Consider the following 21501-nt stretch of genomic DNA (forward strand, 5'->3'; position numbering starts at 1 on the left):
CTGTTTTTCCAAGGGTTTCGACTTATAATCTGTGAGATGATTGTTATATCAACTTCGTTAAAGGTATAATAACTAATAATGACAAGATTTAGATCATGCAGTTAGGTATGAAAAAGATAGAAGTAATTATTGCTTGGTTAGAATTATTCAACATTTCGAACTTACAGTACTTATTTGTTCTTCATGGGATAACGCGAGTCCACGTGGAAAATATTTTAAGGGTTGGGATAAAAAAGAGCGAGTTAGGATAACCTGTCCAATACGCCCATGCAACCCTCACCAAATAAGCCAGTGCTTGCACAAGCTGACGAGCGGTGAACTATTTACACAACACGACTATGAGAGGACATTGCTGTGTAACCGGTGTCACGTGACACATGGATACCGGGTAAAAGACAGAATTAGTCCGGAATTTAAGTTCATTTGTACGTGTTGTTTGACGTAGCCTACCTGACCCAATTACGCGACTTTTCGTGGCTGCGATGCAATACAAGAAAACTTCAGTGAGTGACAAGACGTGCAAGATGTTAATTATACTCAGTAGCGGTTTAAGGCTGATGGGGCTGCAGCCCAAGGCCCACAGGCGAAAATAGAGCCACCTGAATACGAACGCCTTTAAATCAAATAAGCATGTTTACCACAAAAGTCAGCATGTACGTGGTTTGTTTGTTAAATCTGTACTTGATTAACATACTGTCAGGCAAGTCCTGTATGGCGAAATGCAAATGCAGATAAACATGAAATTTGCAGTTGACCCATATGCAGTAATAAAATATAAAAGCAATAACTTAGTAGAATAACGTAGAACATTAAAGGTTAACTTTTATTTATCTCTATCAGCGTTTATGTGTTATTATACGAAATGTGTAGCTGAGGGAGACTTTCGCATCACTTAATCATATTTTTGTGTTAGACAAGGTTAATATTGACATTATTGGGACATTAAATAGTTTTGCAATTGATTTCTATATTCGCATCTTCACAGGAAATTGTTCCGTGACCATGGAAATACAACTGGTAGAACAACGAAAACTTTTTAAAGTTACTGTTGCAAATAAAATTCTAAGAGGTGTCTTAGTATATCTAAAAATCAAGGAACATAATTAGGTATCCGACGCTTTATTTGGTATATTTCTTTTTTTAAAGTACCTACTTCAATAACAAAAAAGAAAACAAGATACCAGGTCCCACCGCCCTCCATACTTTCCAGTCGATCTTGAATCTATCTACATTAAGAATTCCTTTTTTTTCATCTTATTTTAACCCTACGCAAGCTTTCCTCAGAAAATTTGCTCCCCCACACAATATTGTAGACAATTTGCATTCCTCTTAGAATTAACATTTCTTTTAAGATTACAAACAATATCTTGGAAGGTCTCGTGTTGAACCACTTGGTCAAGTTGCAAAACTAAATTTTGTGCTTTATTTCAGCAGAAAATGCATAAAGGTGCTAAAATACAAAAATATATTCACCAAGCAACCAGAAAACGTCAAAATCACAACCTTATTGTGCGGTCACTAACTCTCGTCTAATAGGATGTCAAATCTACGTAAAAATTCCGTATAAAGATAATTAAGTGATAGCTGATTCAAGATTAAAATAATTAAATAGCAGTCACAAAATAACGTATTAAAAGAACAACGGTTGTAAACACAAACAAGATATTGTTTGCAGTTTTGGCGACGACAAACGTAAGTTGCAATGAATACTAATTGCGACACGGCAACAAAAAGCACCATATTGACTTGACGAAAGACTCAATTACTTAACAATGAAGAATATGTGCTAATGCATAGCAGAACTGACTGTCAATAAATTTCTTTGGGCCAATCAGTCATTGAGCAGCCAGCTTAGCGGAAGACACATACAAAGCGAGACTAGCCTAAGAAATATAAATGGAAGACTCAGTTTTTCACGAATCCAAAACCTAGCCCATTTTGCTCGATTTAACGATCCTGCTCCATCGTTCGCCGTCGTATGATGCGTATTCATGCACAAATTCGTCACCGTCGACAACAGAACCGTTTTCGCATTCTTCCCATTTTCCAGGGGAGCCGTCTGGACCGTAAACCCGGTGACGGTACTCTAAGCCAGGATACAAGCTGCATATCTCGACTTCGTTGCCTACAAGTCTACAACATAAGCGTATGAGTTAAATCTTATCCTTTGCATACGATCGATAGTCGATTAGTGACTGCAACTGCATTTTCAACTGCAACTTCGTAATTTTATAAATTTAACAGCTAATTTATCAAGATTTTATGATATCTCTGGGTTGAAAAGAGCCTATAATAATGGCCTGAAAGGCACAACAGGCCTAGGTATGGTGTGCAGTATAAGATACAAGACATGCTATCATAATTATAGGCTGTTTTCAACCCATAGATATCATAAAATGTTGATAAATCACTGTCTGTAGTTTTGCTGGCGCTCTAGGTTAATAACTTATCTTGTGAATGTCTGTTTCCTTTCAGCAAAATTGAAGTTTTTGGCTGAAGCCGGTAGGCAGAAAACATAAAACTTATGCTATGTTCGCATGATGTAACCTATTTTTCAAACTTTCTCTAAACTGTGCAAAATATGCCGTCAGTTTCAATTTCCTTTGTTTACATGAACTCAAGCCATATTTCAATTTTGCAAAGTTTATAAGAAGTTTGAAAAATGAATTATACACCGGTACATTACGTGAACATAGCCATAGACATGAAATCACCTGTATAAGGCCTAAAAACTTACTTGACGCCGGGCGGCGGCAGTCTGTATCGAATTCCACGCTTTCGAAGTCTTGCCAGTTCCCTGTAGCCCACTGCGTTTGAAAATTCGTCCCAATCTCTGTTTCGCATCAGCTTGGCCGTGTAGCGGTCGCTTTCTTGTTCCCATTTTGACTTAACAATTGCAATTGTGACGTTATATTACGCAAATTAACGAAAAAGCGTTTGCGGAAAAGTACGGTGTATTTTTGCTTCTCAAACCCATAACTTAAAACTGTATTTAGGGGGCCTTGATTAATTTCAGGTTGAAGTGAACGATTACTTTTACGCAATATAAGGCTTCTGATTGAGACACAGGCAAAATTCAATCCGTTTAAAATGAAATTACGTGAAGTGAAATTTAAAACCTTTTCCCCACCTTATGCCATGCTCTCTCAGCAAACGCAATCAAGCGTGGAAACAGCTGAGAATGAGCTATTGTGACGTCACGAATGAGTTCAGACCACAGCTCTGTTTGCATTCCGATGATATTTTCGGGTTTGGTCAGAGGGACGCTTGGTTCCCTTATTAAGTCTTCATCTTCTGTAAGCATTAGTAAGTTATATTAATGCTGAGATAGAAATAAACCTGTCCCCCCATTGTGACGTCATAAAATTTCGTTTTGGTTGTGGTTTTGAATCAGCAGAAGAATGCAAGCGCAGTTACAATATTGAATATTAAACACTGGCATTTCAAATATTGAGCCAAATTGAGAATAAAAATTAAAAGTTTGTATAAAGTCTTTATAATACTTGCGTAAGCGGTCAAGTTTACACTCAGCCTATCATACAAATAGCTTTAAAAAAAAGTTTGTTGCACTCAGCAGTCAACCGTATTTAAATCTATTAAAACCCTTGTCTTGTTACAGCCGAGAACTCAAAAAAAATAAAAACGAAATATTTGTCATCCGAACTCGGCCAACTGCGTTAGCTGCTAGTCAGGCTACTGCTCCTTTTCTGTTGCGTCAAAACCATAATTGAGTTTGAATTTATGACGTAACAATGAAGGGATAGGTTTTAGTATTACACCGGTATTGGTGTGATGTCATAAGGGCGAGGTTGTGTTTGAAAGATTTCAGCAAGATGGCGGCGCATAGATTGTGCCAACCGTCAATAAACATTTTTACTGATGACGTGAGAAAAGTTCTGGGTGATGACTCGCACTTTTTTACGACTCTAAATTTTGTCATCTTGCCAAGTTTGGGTGGTGAAAAAATCTTAGTGAAAAATTCGCGTTCGACAAAGACAACCGAATGTAAATTTTATCATGAAATTTCTGTGGCAAATTGCGCATCGTTTGGGGAAACAACAGCTTCGATTTACAGCAAAAAGCTTTTTTACACGGTCAAAAGTTCGTGCCCTGGTCAAGATACCAATGAGAATGGAGTTGTGGGGTAAAAAGGGTTAAAATACCTGGACCTTGACCTTCAACATTGGCGACCAGGTCATCTGGTTGAAAGCCGAAAACCTTCCTATCGTCAATGAATCTTGTCGCCCAGTGAAGTCCCCGCTCCTCTAGGTCTGGTTCCTGGGGGTGGTCAAAATAGAGGTGCGTTGCCTGGGCTAGAATCACCTGTGAAATAACAGAGGGGCAATTATTGCGTCATATTGCTGAACGAGGCTAGCGAGGCTTTTGACCAATCTGACGCTTATGTTCATTCCAGCCGTTATGTCTAGCCAAGATTTACGGAGCGAAAAAGTCAGTGACTTTTAATCTGTGAATATTTTGTAAGAAGTTTAACCAGTTTGCTATTATAAGAAAATCATGCGCTTCTAGTACTATGGCATAACATGTTCTGTGTCAGTAATAATAAAACATAACAATTTATAACACGCCATGGCTGAAATAGTGCAAAAATCCTGGTAATGTATGATCAGTAAAATTCATGTATTCGTGACAAAAATTATTATTCGATGAAGTTATGCTCCTAACTTTTATACTCAAACTCATGAGTCATTAAGTGAGATCTAAATGCCTATAAAATAATGTACAAATGAATATAAAACAATCCGAGTTAGGGAAGGATAACTAAGGCCCGATGTCCTACCCTTATCACCATAACTGCTGCAGGTAGAGATGATGCGTTTCAGTAAATAAACAATCAAAAGGAAATTCTTGCGGCAGACCCACCTTGTAACCATTGTTGGCAAGCTTATGAGGCTTATCCGGGGAACTGCTCTTCCACGCGTATGCTGTTATGTCCGTACCGTGCATTTCGTTCTTGTCATACAGGTTGTGTTCTGGACTGCGAATAATAATGTAAGGTGTTTAGGAAGACAGCGGTATATGTTGTCTCACTACATTCATTTGGCTAGCATTCATCAGCAGTTTATAAATCTAGAGTCCACCTTACTACAAACCACCAGAACATTTTGATTTGAAATAAAATTGAATGCTGCAGGGTAAGCAAAATTAATTTTTGAGCTTCATAATGTTTTTAAAGGTTGCTTTTTTCAACACACATTTTTTTTATCTGGTCCTATGAATTACACTTGATTACTGTTACGTCACAATCGAAATAGAGTTAACAAACGGGAGGAAAGAAGGAAAGGATCAACGACCCACCCTATCCCTCCATCTTCCCATATCCCCATCCCCAGTTCCAGATCTGCGCAGATTTTTGCCACTTTTCGCATGAAGTACTCTTGCAGATCACTGATGCTGCAAAACACCACAGTTGCACACATTATGCTTTTTTATGGCAAGCATGTCACGTGACATTTAATAAATAAATTGTGAACGACAGGTCAAAAGCATTGCAAGAGAAACCTGTATGGAAATCCGTGCGATTTTGAGAGGAATTTCCTGCATACTGGGGAGTCGATCCAGGATTTTGAAGCCACCTCATCGCCTCCGATATGGATCATTCGTAGTGGTTGGATTTCTGAATGCATCTTCTTCATCTCTTTCAAAACGTGCTCCATAAACCTAGATTTCGATATTTCAAGATCGGTTTTATGTCTGCTAGGAGACTGCTCTTTTTATGTTTTTTTTTTCCATTTAAAGAGTATATATAAACAACATCGAAGAATACAACAGAAAAACGAGAACACAAAAAAAATACTTCACCCAGTATAATCATAATACACAAGAGATAGCAGCAGCAAACTAAAAATTTGGGTATAAGTAAACTGTGTTAAACAAAATTGAATAAATTAACTGATTAATTGTAATTAATTAATTAACTGATTTATTTTGGATTTTTATAAGATTCTTAAAGATCTAATAAATTTGTATTCTCACACATAGGTGGAGGCTTTACATGGATTGATTGAATTATCTCGATAACTCTGAACGGACATTGCATTTGAATGATCCCTGGGATCACTGAGGAGATATTTTTTTGCTTCCGCTGGTCTTCCTTCCGTCAAGAGACGTCGATGTCTAAGAAGATTTAAAATTACTAGGTTTAGGAATTGAAAATTTTCAGAAGAGCAAACCTCAATTAAAAGTCGCTAACATTGCAAAAATATTCCAATTCAATGTTTTGCAAATATTTATGAAGCCTCAACTTACATTTTAAAAATTTATGACAATAACTAGAGTAGTTGAATAAAGCCCTTACATTGAAAAATTTTTTTAAACATAAACTAAAACAAAATAATGTATGGGTAAATAATTTTGAAATTAATCGGTACAAATACAATTGATATCACACCAATCTTTTGTGTAGTGATTTACTGACCGTGCTTCCATGGCACGTATGGCTGCATGAGAGTGACCTGGTGTGTCAATTTCAGGGATTACTTCAACGTGGTTGTTGGCAGCAACTCGCAAAATCCGCTGATAATCTTCTTTGGTGTAAAAACCTGAACCTGATGTCAAGAAAAATATGATAATCATAAAATTTCTAGTCATGGCACTTAAAAATATATAAGCATTACCAGTACACAAAAAATGATTTTCTTTAGAAAAACGTTAAAGATTTTTAATACTTTATATCATGTATTGTGCATATTAAACTGAAAGTTGGATATGCAGCTCGTCTTAAATTCTACATTTAAAAGTTTATGTGTATGAATTTGCTACTGTGTGCATTAAGTAAACTTTTAGTGGTACATGCCAAAAGCTTGAGCAAGAAAAAGTTTCAAGCATTCTAACAGATCTCTTTTGCTAAGTAGCAATCAGAGTAATATTTATCGTTCCGGAACATGTGTTTGTGTATGAAGCAGATCTTACTTAAAATGCCCATGAAGAGATTACAGAAAAAATTCCAATCACCATTTAAATCCAACTCACCTTTAGTGTAAAATTTTTGTATTTGAAGAAGGCGAATATATTGAATGATAGACTTCCTTTACAAATCTATTTGTACAAGTGTTTTGCATATATGATGACTTTTAGTGGACAAATTATTGAATTCCATTAAATGAAAAATTTCGAAATGGTTTTAATTGTAAACAAACATTGGCTTTGTTTAAAATAATTTTATAATAATTGTTTATAATAATTTTTTCCTTGTCTGTGACTATTAAGCTGAACCAAGTCAAACCCCAAGTTGGATAAAAATAATAACAAATGAAGTCTGTTACATTTCAATTTACTTTGTAGTAGTGATTGAAACAAACCAAATAAAACAGGTAGTGACACAAGTCAAGTTATTAATACAGTAGTTTAAGTTCAAGTCGAGTCGGTCATATTCGTCAAAAGAAGTCCACGTCTTAAAGCATACCAAGCCAAAAAAAAGGTCAAATTTTACCTTTTGTTATACCTTGATAACAAGTGGTATTCTAAATACTCGAGATGTGAATATACTCATAACATCTAATTTTCCCCATATGACAGTTTTCTACCTTACAGTTAACAAATAATAAACTGATTCCAGCAAGACTTGAATAAATTTGGATTGTGACTCGACTCAAGTCAACCAAAATTTCCAAGTCGACAAAAGTCAAGTCTTCCCAAAAACCTGACTAGAGTTGCAAACATGTTATGTGTCTTTCAACCTCTGCTCTGTGGAAACAGGCAAAAAGCTAAAATGAGAATCTTTATCTTCAGACTAAGGGAAGTCATTGCTTGACTTAAATCTGCATAAATTTTTAAATAAATTTTTCAGCAGATTACATTAAATCAGGGTAGCCAAACCCTGGCATGCCGCCTATGGACAGATTTTGTGCGGCCTGGGGGCACTTTCATTACACCGTATTTTCCAGTGTAAAGTCAGCAGTTGCTAAAATACAATGACGTTTCATTTAAATGCATTACATTAGCCCACAGCCCGAGATAAGTCGTAAATCATTGAAGTGCAAGTCAAAATGTGATTATTATGGAGTAACAATGCTTTTTTACGGCTAACGTCACTGTATTGTGTGACGACACATACGTACGCGATGATTTTTGCTGTTTTTTTGAGTCGTATTATCAAGAAGTGCGGCAAAACATTAGGTCGATTAGATCAGTAAACTCAGTCCTTTGCTTGCATTAGACTATAGAGTTTCCCCTATTTGCAGCCCGCAATGTCTTCCTAAAACCTTAATGTGGCCCTTTATGCTGGCAGTCTTGGACCACCCTGCACTAAATTAAAACGATAAACATATTTCAGCCAATTCCCAGCATAAGCCTAACTGATGTTTTTACCAGAGCCATCTCCATTTGGTGAAGAACCCAGGGCTGGAAATAAAGCGTCATGTTCATCATCAGAATGCCGCCTGTGGATGGAAGAAAGCGAATTACCTTCAATGAAACCTTTCGTCTTGTCACAGCATTTACACTTTATTGCACTTTCAATAAAACTTGGAACCATTTATGTCTTTATGTTCATTCCATGTCCCACTTACTTCCATGAATAATGTGTATTGATGTACAGACTCAATGAAAAATACTCACCTAACTGCTCCCACAGATGTCAACTCGGGAAGACCATCAATTTCTATTCTCCATCCCTCATCATCGGTCAGATGGAAATGAAAGCGATTTAACTTATAAAGAGCCATCGTCTAATGTTTTAGTGACATTATTTGATCAGCTTAAAAGGCGAATATTTTTATCTTGAAGTACAACACTTATTTTTGTTGCATTTGACCTAACCTCAACTTAGAAATACCTCAATGATATTAATAATTTCATCAGCAGGAAGAAAATTTCTGGCCACGTCTACATGCAATCCGCGATATCCAAATCTCGGTGCATCCTGTAAAAGCAATGACATAACTTTGAACCAGATACAAAGAAATCAGTAAAACAAAATCATAAAGTTGTGGCATCAAAACGAACAGATCTATGATACACAACAAAGAGTTACTAGCAGCACTAACAGCAAGTGGAAATAAGTTTACAAACAATAAAAATTCTAATTTAGAAAAATATGTCTCACTTGAATAAAGCCGGATGGTAGAATGGGCTGAGTTTCTCCATCTCTATTCGTGGCAAGTGAAAGCAGAGTTTGAATCGCATAGAATGCACCAGCACTGCCTGATGCTGTGATTTCTATGATGTTCCTTTCAATAAAATGCAAGTTTTTGATATTATGTAATGAGACATTGTCACTGCTTGCCAGATTAGTGCATCTTGTATTAGCGACAGAAAGTACTATTCTGAACCAGCTTTAACAACTATACAAGCACCATTTTATTTTATTAAGGGTTGAAAAAGTTGGTACACTAATAACAGTTTTTTGAAAATCGTCCTTAGTCCATTCATACAAACTTGGGACATAACAACGTATAACATAGTACAAATACGCAGTAGCTAGAAATAAATTTGCAAATTGGAAAAGAGTTTATTACTCTATACTTTAGAACCCATTTCATACGATAAAGGATAATATGATAGGCAACTTTTAATGACCATTTTGGTTTAATTACAAATTTTTCAATGTAAAAATGGTTTATTTAAATATGATCCGATTCCAGATATTAAAACCACCGTTTTCTTATTTCCCACGTTTTGAGCATAACCATTTCGTTCCAAGGCTGTCATTCTTAAGTCTGTATTTTGCCTCTGTACGCATGCATTTGCCACTTAACAGTAAACATTTAATTAATTCATCACATGTTCTTTCTTGCGACGTTAGTGTTGATTGAGGTTCTTTGCATAAAACATGCAGCTTGTATGCAAATGACCAAACACTTTTTTGTCATTTTGTGGCCAACTGTCAGTCCAGGTCCTGTTATAGCTGTTTCAGATATTGTGATCTTTTGAGTATTATAACATGTAACTAAAATGGTTTGGTGCAAAGGTTATATCATTAAGTGACTTCTCCTGGTATTAGATTTAGCAAAAACCTTTCAATGCCAAGTATATGGGTAATATGTGTACAGATAAAATCACTGTTTGTTATATTTTCTGAATGCTCAGTGCATAACGTCAGGAGCAACTTGTAAATCAGAGCAGGAACAAGTATCTGAATACAAACACTTTTACAATGATGCTTTATTACCATTTCAAGTTTTCCTACCGTCAATGTTTAACAAAATGGTTAATCATCAACTACGGAAGGCCAATTTTTCATTGAATCGAAAGCACTAGCAAGTAACCTACAACTACCTAAACACATTACAACCAGGTATAAAACAAATTTTGTAAATGTGAGCAATAATTGCGAATTGTGATGGGGTAATTTGTTAAAATGGTGATGATGCATAAAGAAACAAAACGGGAGTCATTCTTTGAAAATCAATATAAAAATATCTGGCATAAGAGTTACTCAGTCAAAATCTGTAAAGGCATTTTTTGAGATCAAAATGCACATTTATTTTCTTAACAATAAGTTTTTAGTTAATTCCTGAGAAAAATTTTCAAGATTAAGGTCAGGGAACCGCAAAATGTTAAACACTTCACTAAATTTTCAAACCTTAAAAATGTTTAAAATTTAAACTGTGCCACCGTTTACAATTGCAATTAAAAGTGCAATATCGCGAATTGAGCTTGCCATGTGACAAAAAAAATTAAATACTTCTCTGAGCTTAGAAAGATCTGATAGGCTTCTTTGGTGTTTGGCAAGCCTTTGATAGCTGAATACAGGAACTTGACTATGTGCGTTGGCGGGGTTGGCCCACCTTCTGGCAATACACTGATGCCAAAAAGAGCTGAATAAAACAAACAAACATTTGCAACTTTGTCATAGCATATAAGACATCAACACGATGAAAAGATGTTCTTCAAATTTTACATCATAACTATGATACTTTTACCAGAAAATATGAATCTTTAAATGTATACTGAAGTAGTAAGAGCAATATCTCTGGTTAAGGAATACGAGTACATACAACTTATGCTCATGATATAACAACTATGTTATGTTAGTAACTTATTAACAGCCCCCCCCCCAAAAGTCAAATACTTAAGGGAGTTTTCCTTCCGTAAATTTGACAGTAACATTGTTTCTAGATACTAGGAACTCATTCTCTGGAGATTTATAGATCAAAATAAAGTCAAAACTTACGACAAGCAAAAATTTGTCTATATTTTCACTTTTCGTGAAATTTTTCTGCATATAAATGCATTTTAGTTTGTAAACCTGTGTAAAAGTTTTAAAAAGTAAAAATGCTGAACCACAACAGGAACAACTGAATCACATTGACATGTAAAGACAGGAAAAACTGTCACAATGTCCACTTGGATCACAATAACTTATTCACAAATTGCTTTTTGTTTGTTAATACAAGTCATTTGCTACTCAATTTATAAAATTCATTAACAAATTAACCTTGACAAACAAATTAATTCTGTTGGGAAAGTCAAAAAATTTTTATGGGTCAAAATAAAAATGCCGACCCACTTGTTAACCATTTAACTTTTTTAACTGAAGTCACTTACATGAAATCAAATCAATCTCTCTCTCAAAAGCCCTAGGACCGCTGCATATCACCCAACTTCCCGAATGTAAATTGATTTCGTCACTGTCATGAAGATTACAGCGCAATGGGGCAGGAATGACCCTTTTGGGTGCATGACCAAAATCTTTAATTAAATACCTGCAAGAGATTGATACAGAACTAGAAAATATTAAACTGTCAGTTCTTTAATCAAATAACACACCGGAAGATGTTAAGAAATATGACTGCACAGCTTGTGGATTTAATTTATGTGTAATTGCCAGCGTAGAAGTCATCTTACCAACTGCTTTCTTTATCAGCATTGTGCAAATAAATGAAAGAACTTACACTTTAAATTTAATGAGAAAACTATGAAATTTTGAATTATATATAATATGTATTACATTATTATATACTTATACCTACAAAAAAAACTAAATGAACATTCATGAAATTCAGGAACAAACATTTCAAAAGATGAAAAACAAACGTAACAAACCTTTCATATCTGTCTTCCAAACTAAATTTATTTGAAATTTCATTTTCCAATGCATTCAACTGTTGGTGAGATTGAAATTGTTCCACAAAGTTGATATTGTTATCACCAGTGCATTTTATGACATGAGGAGCTTCATTTGGAGAAGCCACGTACCATCGTGGCATGACGTAGTGTCGACTGGTAGTGAAGGGAGCTTTTATTTCAATCTGAATTTGCTGGGCAGGCAGAAGAGCTAGGAAGCAGTACAGCAACGATATCGGAAGAATGGAGCAACTCATTCAGTAATCAGCTCGATAAATAAAGCATATATATACCGTTTAAAGCAGCCACGTCCAACTCCAACCCGACCCTTTTGAAGGTTTTATGCGGCATTGGTGTCGGTATCATTGTATTTTATGTAAAGTGTATGTGTATGAAATACGTATGTAAGTGTGCCGTTGATTATTAATTTGTTAATGTACATATTGCTTGAGTGTCATAACGTCCGTTATTGTGCGTGTTGTTAGTACTGTGTTTGTGTGGTTAGTAGTGGGAGTTATTCATGATACCAATGTGCGACCCAAATTGAACTGGTGACAGAATTTTTGGCCCACCAAGGTATTTAGGTTGGACATAGCTGGTTTAAGGTTTTCTATTTTTATTAAACACTGATACATGTACTCAGTTTATAGCCAAAAAATTTAAGGTATTCTTTCACTGAGCAAAGTTATCACTCAAACATCTGTGAATGAAACACTTTTATTGATAGCAAAAAAATTCAACATAATAAAAATTACATATATATTAAAGAAAATAAATTGTCAGCATGCCATAATGATAACTCCCTTTAGCATGACAATAGTACTAGAACATGGCAAGACTTGACATAAGCTGAGTAAAAAATTAAAAATACAAAAACAGTGGATAGAAAAAACTTACCAAATTTATCAAGAGGGGAAAGTTTATGCAGCCTCCCATCAATGTGTTCAAGAATGAACTGGTTATTATGCTTGTTGGGAAACGACTCTACACTTTGCATACGCAGGACACTTGTAAAGTATATTGACCAATCACCCTGAATCCAAACATATCATTACATGCAAGTTCCATCACTGAACTAGTCACTTTACAGTGCAGTGTGACACTAATAGTAAAGTTAAAGATTCTTATTATGCAGCATACGAGTATATATATATATGATAGCAGGGTTGAAACCATTCTTTCTGACTCGAGTCAAGTGAAGCCAAAGCCTTTAACGTAAAAACTATTTTGAGATCACATCACGCATTTTATTAAATTTGTTACTATGACGTCATAACTGTCTACAAATTAGTATGGTTGATACTTTTTACAAAGAGTTATAATTTTTTTGATAAGTATCAATTTTTGTTATCTGAAGTTGTCTTTTTTGCCATCACAATCGTCATAACGTGACTCGAGACAAGTCAAGTCATCAAAAGTTTACGTGATTCAAGACAAGTCAATAACTCTAATCATTACAACACTGATATATATTGTACATAGTTGTTGCAGCTTATAGCACCTTGCATGGTCTGAAATTCTGACTAAATCATGCATAGGTGTGGTATCATAATATATGACTTTAACCTTGGATAGTCTGAAAATTTTCAGATTCGAACTGCCCAGATTTTTTGGAAATGGCACCTATGGATATATAGCCTACTACCTACGCTTATGCAGTATTTTTAAAAGATTTTTTAAGGGACAGAAATGGTCTGTCAAAATATAAACTCATGCAGCTATGGTTACTTCTGTATACTTGGATAACATCATCGTGGTCTCTTGGAATTCTTTAACAGTTGCCAAACCCAAACACCTGTTCTTATGCACAAAAAAATTTGATACTAAAAAACATATTTTTATGCAGTAAAATACATGCAGTGTGCTTGATCTTCTAGTTTGTTCATCTCTACTTTTATCAGTTATGGCGAAATATGCTGAAAATGGGTAAGTAAGTTTTTAAACCATAATCCATGAGGCCTAGGGTCCGATGACAGCTGGCATGCAAACCAAACTTTTAAAAGTTATCTATCAATCCTTGCTTCAGATACATATCTCAATACATCCATTAAAAAAAGAAAGACAAACAAACATTTTATGTGTAATCTCGAGTGAGCCATAATATATACAGGCCCATTAAAATTTTAGTATAGGTATATTACAATAAAAAATCATAAAAATACGCACAGCCAAAATAGTATCTTGTCCTTCATTGTAGAAAGTAACACAATGTATGCACTTGCGTGGTCCATAGTGTCTTTCAATTACATAATCTAGCCTCAGGTTTGATGCAATATACTCCATATCTAAAAAAAAGTATAATACGTTAAATCAAAAACAAGTTGGAACTATAAACATAGATATATCTCAACTTTAGTTGCACTTAATGCATATTACGGATAAATCAATACAATGGTTACACTTGAATTTAAAACAAAAAATAAATGGGTTTCTTTTTTTTCAATCCTGAAGCAGGACAGAGTATTGGATTGGGGGAATATCATGTCATAACTTTTTCTGTACTATCTCATAATCATAACTCCGTTCCAAACAGGTCTTAAAGTGTGAGTGCAAAAGTACAAAAGATTCAAATACACAACAAGACCTATACTTTAGTTCAGTTCATTGACATAAATGAATTCAAGAAACTGACCATTCGTTATTAATTGATAAACACTGTGAGATTTAATTACAAACTAAACATTTATAGGCCAGTAAAGTAGTTAATACTATACAAATTAAGATGTTGTCAATTTTAAGGGTCTAGTGCAGAAGTACACAACTACATGACATCATAATTGGGGAAGTGGGGTTCTAGTGTAATAATGTTTGAAGTAGTTGTGCACTTCTGCACTAGACCAGCTTTTAAAATTAAAAACTCTTGTTTGCATTTTTATACCAGAAAAGAAAACAGTCTAATCAGATAAAAAATCCAGGTACTAGCCCATAATCCATGGTGTGTGGTGAAATGCTGAAATGGGCTACATAGCGGGATCTTGTTAACTACGTAGGCTACCTGCAATAGCATGTCATAAATACAATACAACCCACCTGAGTTAGTCTTTGGATATTCCACACTGTCAGTATCCTGACTTTGAAAAAATAGTAGCCGAAATGCCAATAGCAAACCACAGAGTAGTAGAAAATACTTTAAACCTACTTGAAGTCCATACCTCCCCAGCATTCCGCGATATGGGGCAAGTAATTTTCTACATCTGAAGTGTACATAGCTTAAGAAGCGCATTATGACACAGCGATGTTTTTGTGATTTCGTTTAATGACTGAGCAGAAAATCGCATTTTCGTCAATAAATTTGAATAATAACTAAATTTTGAAAAAGCCAAGGTTCGTCTACAAATTTGTTGGGAGTTGAAATGGATAAAAGTGTAAAAACGCCTATCCAATCTTCCAACTTGGAACAATGGCTATTGAAAAAGATAGAGTTACCTTCACCAATTTTGTTCTCACATCTATCAAACGAATTAACTAATTCAAAAGGTTTCTTGTAATGAAATTCAATCCTCACTCTATTGCTAAAGAGCCAATGGAAGGGAAAGATTTTTAACCACAAACCTCTCCGTTGAGCACACCGATGTGTACTAGGCTAGTGCTGTTACAACTTACAACGAAACGGCCTCGATTTTAGAATGGTGACATGTAAAATTAAAAAAGATATTGTACATGACATTATTTTTACAATTCGCTAGGATGCTAGATGGACCAAAAGTAGGCTCTGTCCCAACGTTGTCGGAACATACTCGGTTTAACGGCTATGCGTCGGCGTCCAATCCACTTTTTCATTTGTATAGTATACGTGTGAAAAATTTATTCGGGAATGTCCCTGTTTTGACCATAGTAACGTACAGAAGTGGGCAGCCGGTCGGTACAGTAATTCGTCCGTCGGTAACGGTACCGGTACTTGGTAAAAATATACCGACGGTTCCGGTATTCGGTACTATTTTTAAAAGGTAGTTCGGTACCGGTACTTTTGGTATAAAAAATGTTGCTGCAAATGCAATGGTTGCCGCTATTGTGCCCCCAGTAAATGTTGTGACAACCGAACCGCAACCACGTGATTCTATGTTACGACAGAAGCCTACGTGTGGAAAACATCTACATCGGAAACGATCATGCGAAAACCTCGTGATCAGAAATGAAGAAAAGACCTTACCTCAATTGAACTGGTATAAAAATTGGAAAACACACACGTGGGAATTGAGAGGCCAAAATTAGCCAAGATGGTGCAACTTTTCGAAGTCAACAACACAATGAACAGAAGAAGGATTTATGCATCACAAGGAAGTTACGTCATCATATAAATAAGCGATGAATTCCATTTTTTAAGCAGAGAGAGAGACAGACAGAGAGAGGAAAAATGAAAAGTTAATTATATATCGTGAAACAAATGCATTCAAAGCAAACGTGATTACCACGATTATAATATCGGGCGACTGGAAGCTGTAAATAAAAGTGTATTCTGTTTGCTGCTGTTGTGTTCATTTCCTTGCAGGCAATTAAATCAATAAGTAAGTGTGCGCTAAATTACATTTACATATTGATGCAAACGGAACAATCGACTTTCATGGTTAGAAGAGAGAGACTCATCAGCCAACAAAGAAGATAGCCAAATCAAAGACAGCTATCAATTGTGGCGATTGGTGGACATTGCTTAAGTCGTTATAAATAATAGTGACACCATAATTACGTCAAATACGACTAGGCAACCATCCTAAACGTCATAATGTTACTCCAGGTGAAAACAAATGTGACGATAATCGCTTGCAATTTTACTTTACATTTCTAGATTAAAAAAGATCAACAGATGATAAAATCAGTATTAACGATTAATATCAAGTATTTTTCAAGACATATTTGTTAAAATTTTGACATTATCACGTGAAAAGTACCGAGTACCGAGACGGACTGAAATTTCTTGAAAAAAGTAATTCGGTACAGAGATTCGGTACTTTATTTCAAAAGGTGCCGACGGTACCGGTATCGATACTGAAAAAGTACCGCGGCACAGTAATTCGGTACTAGGCTATAGTACCGCGGTACTGCATGCCCACCTATGCTAACATAAGCCAAAAAGTAAAATACGAGCGACTACTAAGAGTACGGAACAATTGTGGAATAAAACCAGTAGTGTACGCCTAGCAGGGTAGGAACGCGTGTGGGAACGGCATCCCTATATGTTTTTTGCTGATGTGAAAACGCGTTTTCATCCATATTTTACTTTAAAACTATTTTTGTATTTAACTGATAATTTTATTCTCTGATGGAAATAGGACTACAGTTGTTTTGAAAAACATAATTTTTTGGAATGAATGTTATACGAGGCTGTGAAGTAAGAAAGCTAAAGCCAGGGTGGTTGCTAAAACTATAACTGCAGTCGTTCTGAGTAAGCTTATTAACACTGAACTTAGTTTCAAAGCAAAAGTAACTGTGTAATACGTTTGACTGCAACTTATAGGAAAAACGCGATAAAAACGTGCAATAAAAGTCTGATAGGAGCTGATTGCGTAGAGCAAGTGTTGAAGAGTAGTAAGTGTAGACTAAATGTAGTTGTAGAAATGAAGATCAAAATTTTCTACGTATTGAAAAAAAACCATAAAAGTGATTGAAAGACGTACGGTATTGAGAGTATAGTTTGGCGATTGTAGATTTGAATAAAATACTTTCCTTCGTCTTTTGTTTCCTGTACTGTTTACTCATACAAATTAGATCTATGACATGCAACTACTGATTTATTTTCTGATATGCTATAACTTATAAAACTGCCTCTGATATATAGGGCAAAGGCCTTTAGCACTCCTCAGGGCATGTTTCGTAGGCATGGTCATAATCAGCAAACAGATTATACTAGATGTCTATGAGCTAACGGTCAGCGGGTAAACAATTTGCTGCCAAGGAAAACAACGCTTTTTAACATTTTTTTGTTTCTGTCCTGCTTAGATTTGTTATTAAAAATCAGGAAATAACTGATGGAAGGAAAGGTTTTATGCATAATGATAGGCCTATGACTAGTAGATAGAAGTGTTTAGAGAAGGCCTAACCTATGCGCGGGAAGAGTACTAAAGTGGGGGATAGGCTAGATATGAAATAGCCTAGGCTGACCTATTTCGTTTAAAATTTCAGAATTTGTGGTTTTGTAACGGGGTAGCCTTTATTATTGTCTAAACCAGGGTTTCTCAACCAGGGCCGTAATTATGTATAGTAAGCAAACTAGGTATGAAGTTTATTGCTTGAACGCCGATTTCTAAACTTATTATAGCCTAAATCTAAATAAAAATTAAAGTGTTCAGTTTGCGACTTTACATCAAAATTTGTGTCCTTAAACGCACAATTTTTGTTAAAATTTGCCATATGTTCCAATTGGCCACGCAGTGATATTGCACGGTATAAAATTTCACAAAAGGAAAATAATATTCCAACTAGGCCTATAACAGTATAAATGATTATTTGAAAATTGAATGCAGTAGCCTATTACAATTCATTCATTGATTTCTGCGTGTAGCGGTGATGAAAAAACAGTGTAAAACTGGTTAATAATAGCATGTGCTTAAGCTGCCTGCTTCCAATTGAAATAGGAAAATGCAAATTAGTTAAGCAGTTTATGTTTTATGGTTACAGAATTTGGAAAATGCTAGCGGTAACTTTGCTGCCAAAAAGTTCCAGCAATAGCCTATCCCCAATTCAGCTAAAAGTAGTTTGACAAATTTCAAAGAAAAGCTAACTATGGCTATTAGCTGATTAGTCACCAAAATTTAAAAATCGCAAGTTTTTAAATTGACAAGCAACAGTTTTAACATTAAATTATACTTGTATATGTAATTTTCCAACGCCCAAACTCTTACTAATTGCTGACTGTTGAAAATAAACTTCCTTTTACCTAATAAAACTAATTTAAAGTGTTACTTGAGCTTTCAATTTTTGTATCTGCATAATTATATAATTTTCCAACTTAGTCCTAGTGGGATTCAAACCTTCAATTAAATCCATTATAACATGTTAATCTTTTATGGTGAACACTAAACACACTGAACATGCGTGATCATACAGAGAAAGAGTAATAAATCATAAGATAAGAATCTCATAGCTAAGTCAATAGAATCATCAGTTTTTGCTTTCAGTAAACAGCGACTGGTGAAATAGCGTAGTCACTTTGTAAACAAAAACAACTTTGTTTAGTTTTTTTTCAAACTTCCATTTTTTACAAATCTTGAATGTAATATAAAATTTTTTTAAATATTATACTCGACAATATAATGTGTGTTTTATTTTTGTTATATTTATATTTTTTAACTTTCCTAATGATGTATATATAACAATTTATGCCAAGCCTAAACTAAACGGCGTAGTTTGTTAATTTTAGGATATGTAAGCTGTGAAATTATTAGTAACTACAGAGACTGAAGTAAATTATTTGGTACTTCTTCATACACTATAAATTGGTGTATTATTCCTCAGTTTCCATTTTTTTCTTTTAATTTTGGTTAGAGTATACATTGTTTCAAATTGTTGTCAATATTTGTAACTTTGTACTGTCTTAGGCTTTATACAATCATTTAGTAATTTCAAGTTATTATTAAACATTTAGTTTTTTATAGACCTAAAATAGATTTTGTGTTGCCAGGCGGGATTCAAAGATCATGGAAATTGTCAATTATTTTTTAATACTCAGTTTACAAGTTATGTTGCTTGTCTACGACATTATTATAAATGCCCTGGTAGATTTTATAAACCCTGCAAATGTTATTCAGCTAGTGTTGTTTATGTAAGTATAGTATATTGTAGGTGTATTTTTATAGCTGTTCTTACAAGTAGGTTATTCAGTTAAAATACGTTTGATTTTATGAATGTGCTATATAGAAAGATTGCTACTTTTGAGAATATAAATTTTTTTACAAATCTTGCCCAATATACTTCAGAAAAGCACCTGACGAATAAAGGAAATAGGGACTCGAGCTTTGACTAACTTTGTTAAAGGGATTAATAGAAAAGAATCAATTTTTCTATTATACTTGGTAATAATTGTGCTTTTTTGTGGTCAATCATGCATCTAAAAACTTATAAAGGCTGTGGCTTGAAATTGATTGCAAAAGTTGTACCTAGGAGAATGTTTAAAAGGGTTGTCAAGGTGTGCAATAGTTGGGTTCTGTATGATTCAGCAAGGCTGTAGTTAGTTTGAAGCAACTTAATCTACTGGCCTGTCATTGCATTGTCACTGGTTTTAAAATGTGCCTAAAGGAATCCTTTGCACAAGTAATAGTTGGCTGCGTGACCTCTTTATAACTTCTTAGATGGTTTTCCTTCATCACACCACAAGCAGTGAACAGGAACAAGCATTATTAATGGTCTAACCAGTGGCTTGACCAGTGATTTAACCAGTACTGTAGTTTACTGTATTGTTAAAAACCTTACTCACATCTGATTCATGATTCTGATTAACTGAAAGCAAGGTATTGTTTTCTTTTTAGCTTACAAGACATTTGTCTGGTTTTCCAACTGATTGTTCTGTTTCTTGAACTCTTCAACACAACCATGTCACAGGCTGGTTTTATTACAGTCATGATTCGGAAATTTCGAGTTACAATATTGGTAACCATTGCTTACCTTGGAATCTGCATAGCGCTCCATGTATGGACTTTAACGCTGAGGTAACTTACATATAATTTGTTTTTGAAAGTCGTGAAGCTATTTACTGACAATGTTGCAATCTAAATGAGATTTTTTTGATTGAAATAAAAAATGTAATCTCATTTTAAATGACGTGTACTTGCTATATAGATGGGATGATACAAGCTTTTTCCTATGGGGTATTCCTGGGTACTCAGTGTTCTACATAATACAAAGAGGATGGTCTCCATTTTACTATTACTACTATAAAAGAACTGCACTACGTCTTGGAGATTCGAAATTTTATGGTAGCCTTGATGGGCTAAGGAATCGCATGTCACCTCATTGAACTATTCTGCATTGTCGAGCAGATTTTTCAGACTACTATTCCTGTTTGTTGAGGTGTTCTGTATCAAATGGCATCTGTAGCAGACGTTGGATGATTTTAATCACTGTGACTTCTATTTTTTTATATGCTACTGGTGCTTAAGTTGAAACATTATCTGCTTACAGACTGGGCTATGGTGCCAGTTGTAGACTTGCTGAGCACACCTTTGTTGCTTTTGGTAAACAGTGGCCAGTGAAATGGTCTGGTCACTTTGTAAAGAAAAAGATTTTATATTTTTGTTCCAAAGTTTTTTTTACAAGACAGGTTTAAATGTGCTATCAAATATTATCTCTACTGGTGTTAATTTTTCTACACCAGTTAACTTTTCCAGTTTTGCAGTATTTTGTACAGGAATATTTTATATGTTAACAATCTTTATGCACAGTATTGGCTGGGATTGCTGACTTCTAATAAAACTCTTTCTACTTTTAAACCTGAACGACCTTTGCTGCACTTTTAGTATTGCTTCTATGCTTGTTATTGCAAGC

At 34.9% G+C, this 21501-nt stretch overlaps 2 protein-coding genes across 3 annotated transcripts; one reads left to right on the forward strand and one right to left on the reverse strand.

Moving 5' to 3' along the window:
• Window positions 1–1395: 1395 nt before the first annotated feature.
• On the reverse strand, window positions 1396–15752 carry LOC143447143 (beta-hexosaminidase-like). 2 transcript variants are annotated; one of them, XM_076947088.1, is made up of 19 exons: window positions 15058–15752; window positions 14194–14312; window positions 12925–13060; window positions 12007–12238; window positions 11509–11666; window positions 10646–10778; window positions 9065–9188; window positions 8795–8881; window positions 8578–8687; window positions 8329–8399; window positions 6437–6566; window positions 5995–6135; window positions 5521–5679; window positions 5317–5412; window positions 4882–4996; window positions 4164–4323; window positions 3131–3291; window positions 2738–2886; window positions 1396–2133 (listed from the first exon to the last, which is right to left on the reverse strand). In XM_076947088.1, the coding sequence occupies exons 1-19, from the start codon at window positions 15248–15250 to the stop codon at window positions 1929–1931; spliced, it is 2679 nt and encodes an 892-aa protein (XP_076803203.1). In that variant the 5' UTR covers window positions 15251–15752; the 3' UTR covers window positions 1396–1928. The 2 variants fall into 2 exon arrangements, with proteins under 2 accessions (XP_076803203.1, XP_076803202.1); XM_076947087.1 differs by having other exon boundaries at window positions 3131–3294; window positions 15058–15749.
• A 2129-nt stretch (window positions 15753–17881) lies between these two features.
• On the forward strand, window positions 17882–21464 carry LOC143445790 (transmembrane protein 138-like). Its single transcript, XM_076945112.1, has 3 exons — window positions 17882–19783; window positions 20487–20666; window positions 20797–21464. The coding sequence occupies exons 1-3, from the start codon at window positions 19659–19661 to the stop codon at window positions 20972–20974; spliced, it is 483 nt and encodes a 160-aa protein (XP_076801227.1). The 5' UTR covers window positions 17882–19658; the 3' UTR covers window positions 20975–21464.
• Window positions 21465–21501: the final 37 nt, after the last annotated feature.

Source organism: Clavelina lepadiformis, chromosome 2 (assembly GCF_947623445.1).
Source record: "Clavelina lepadiformis chromosome 2, kaClaLepa1.1, whole genome shotgun sequence".
Classification (NCBI taxonomy): Eukaryota; Metazoa; Chordata; class Ascidiacea; order Aplousobranchia; family Clavelinidae; genus Clavelina; species Clavelina lepadiformis.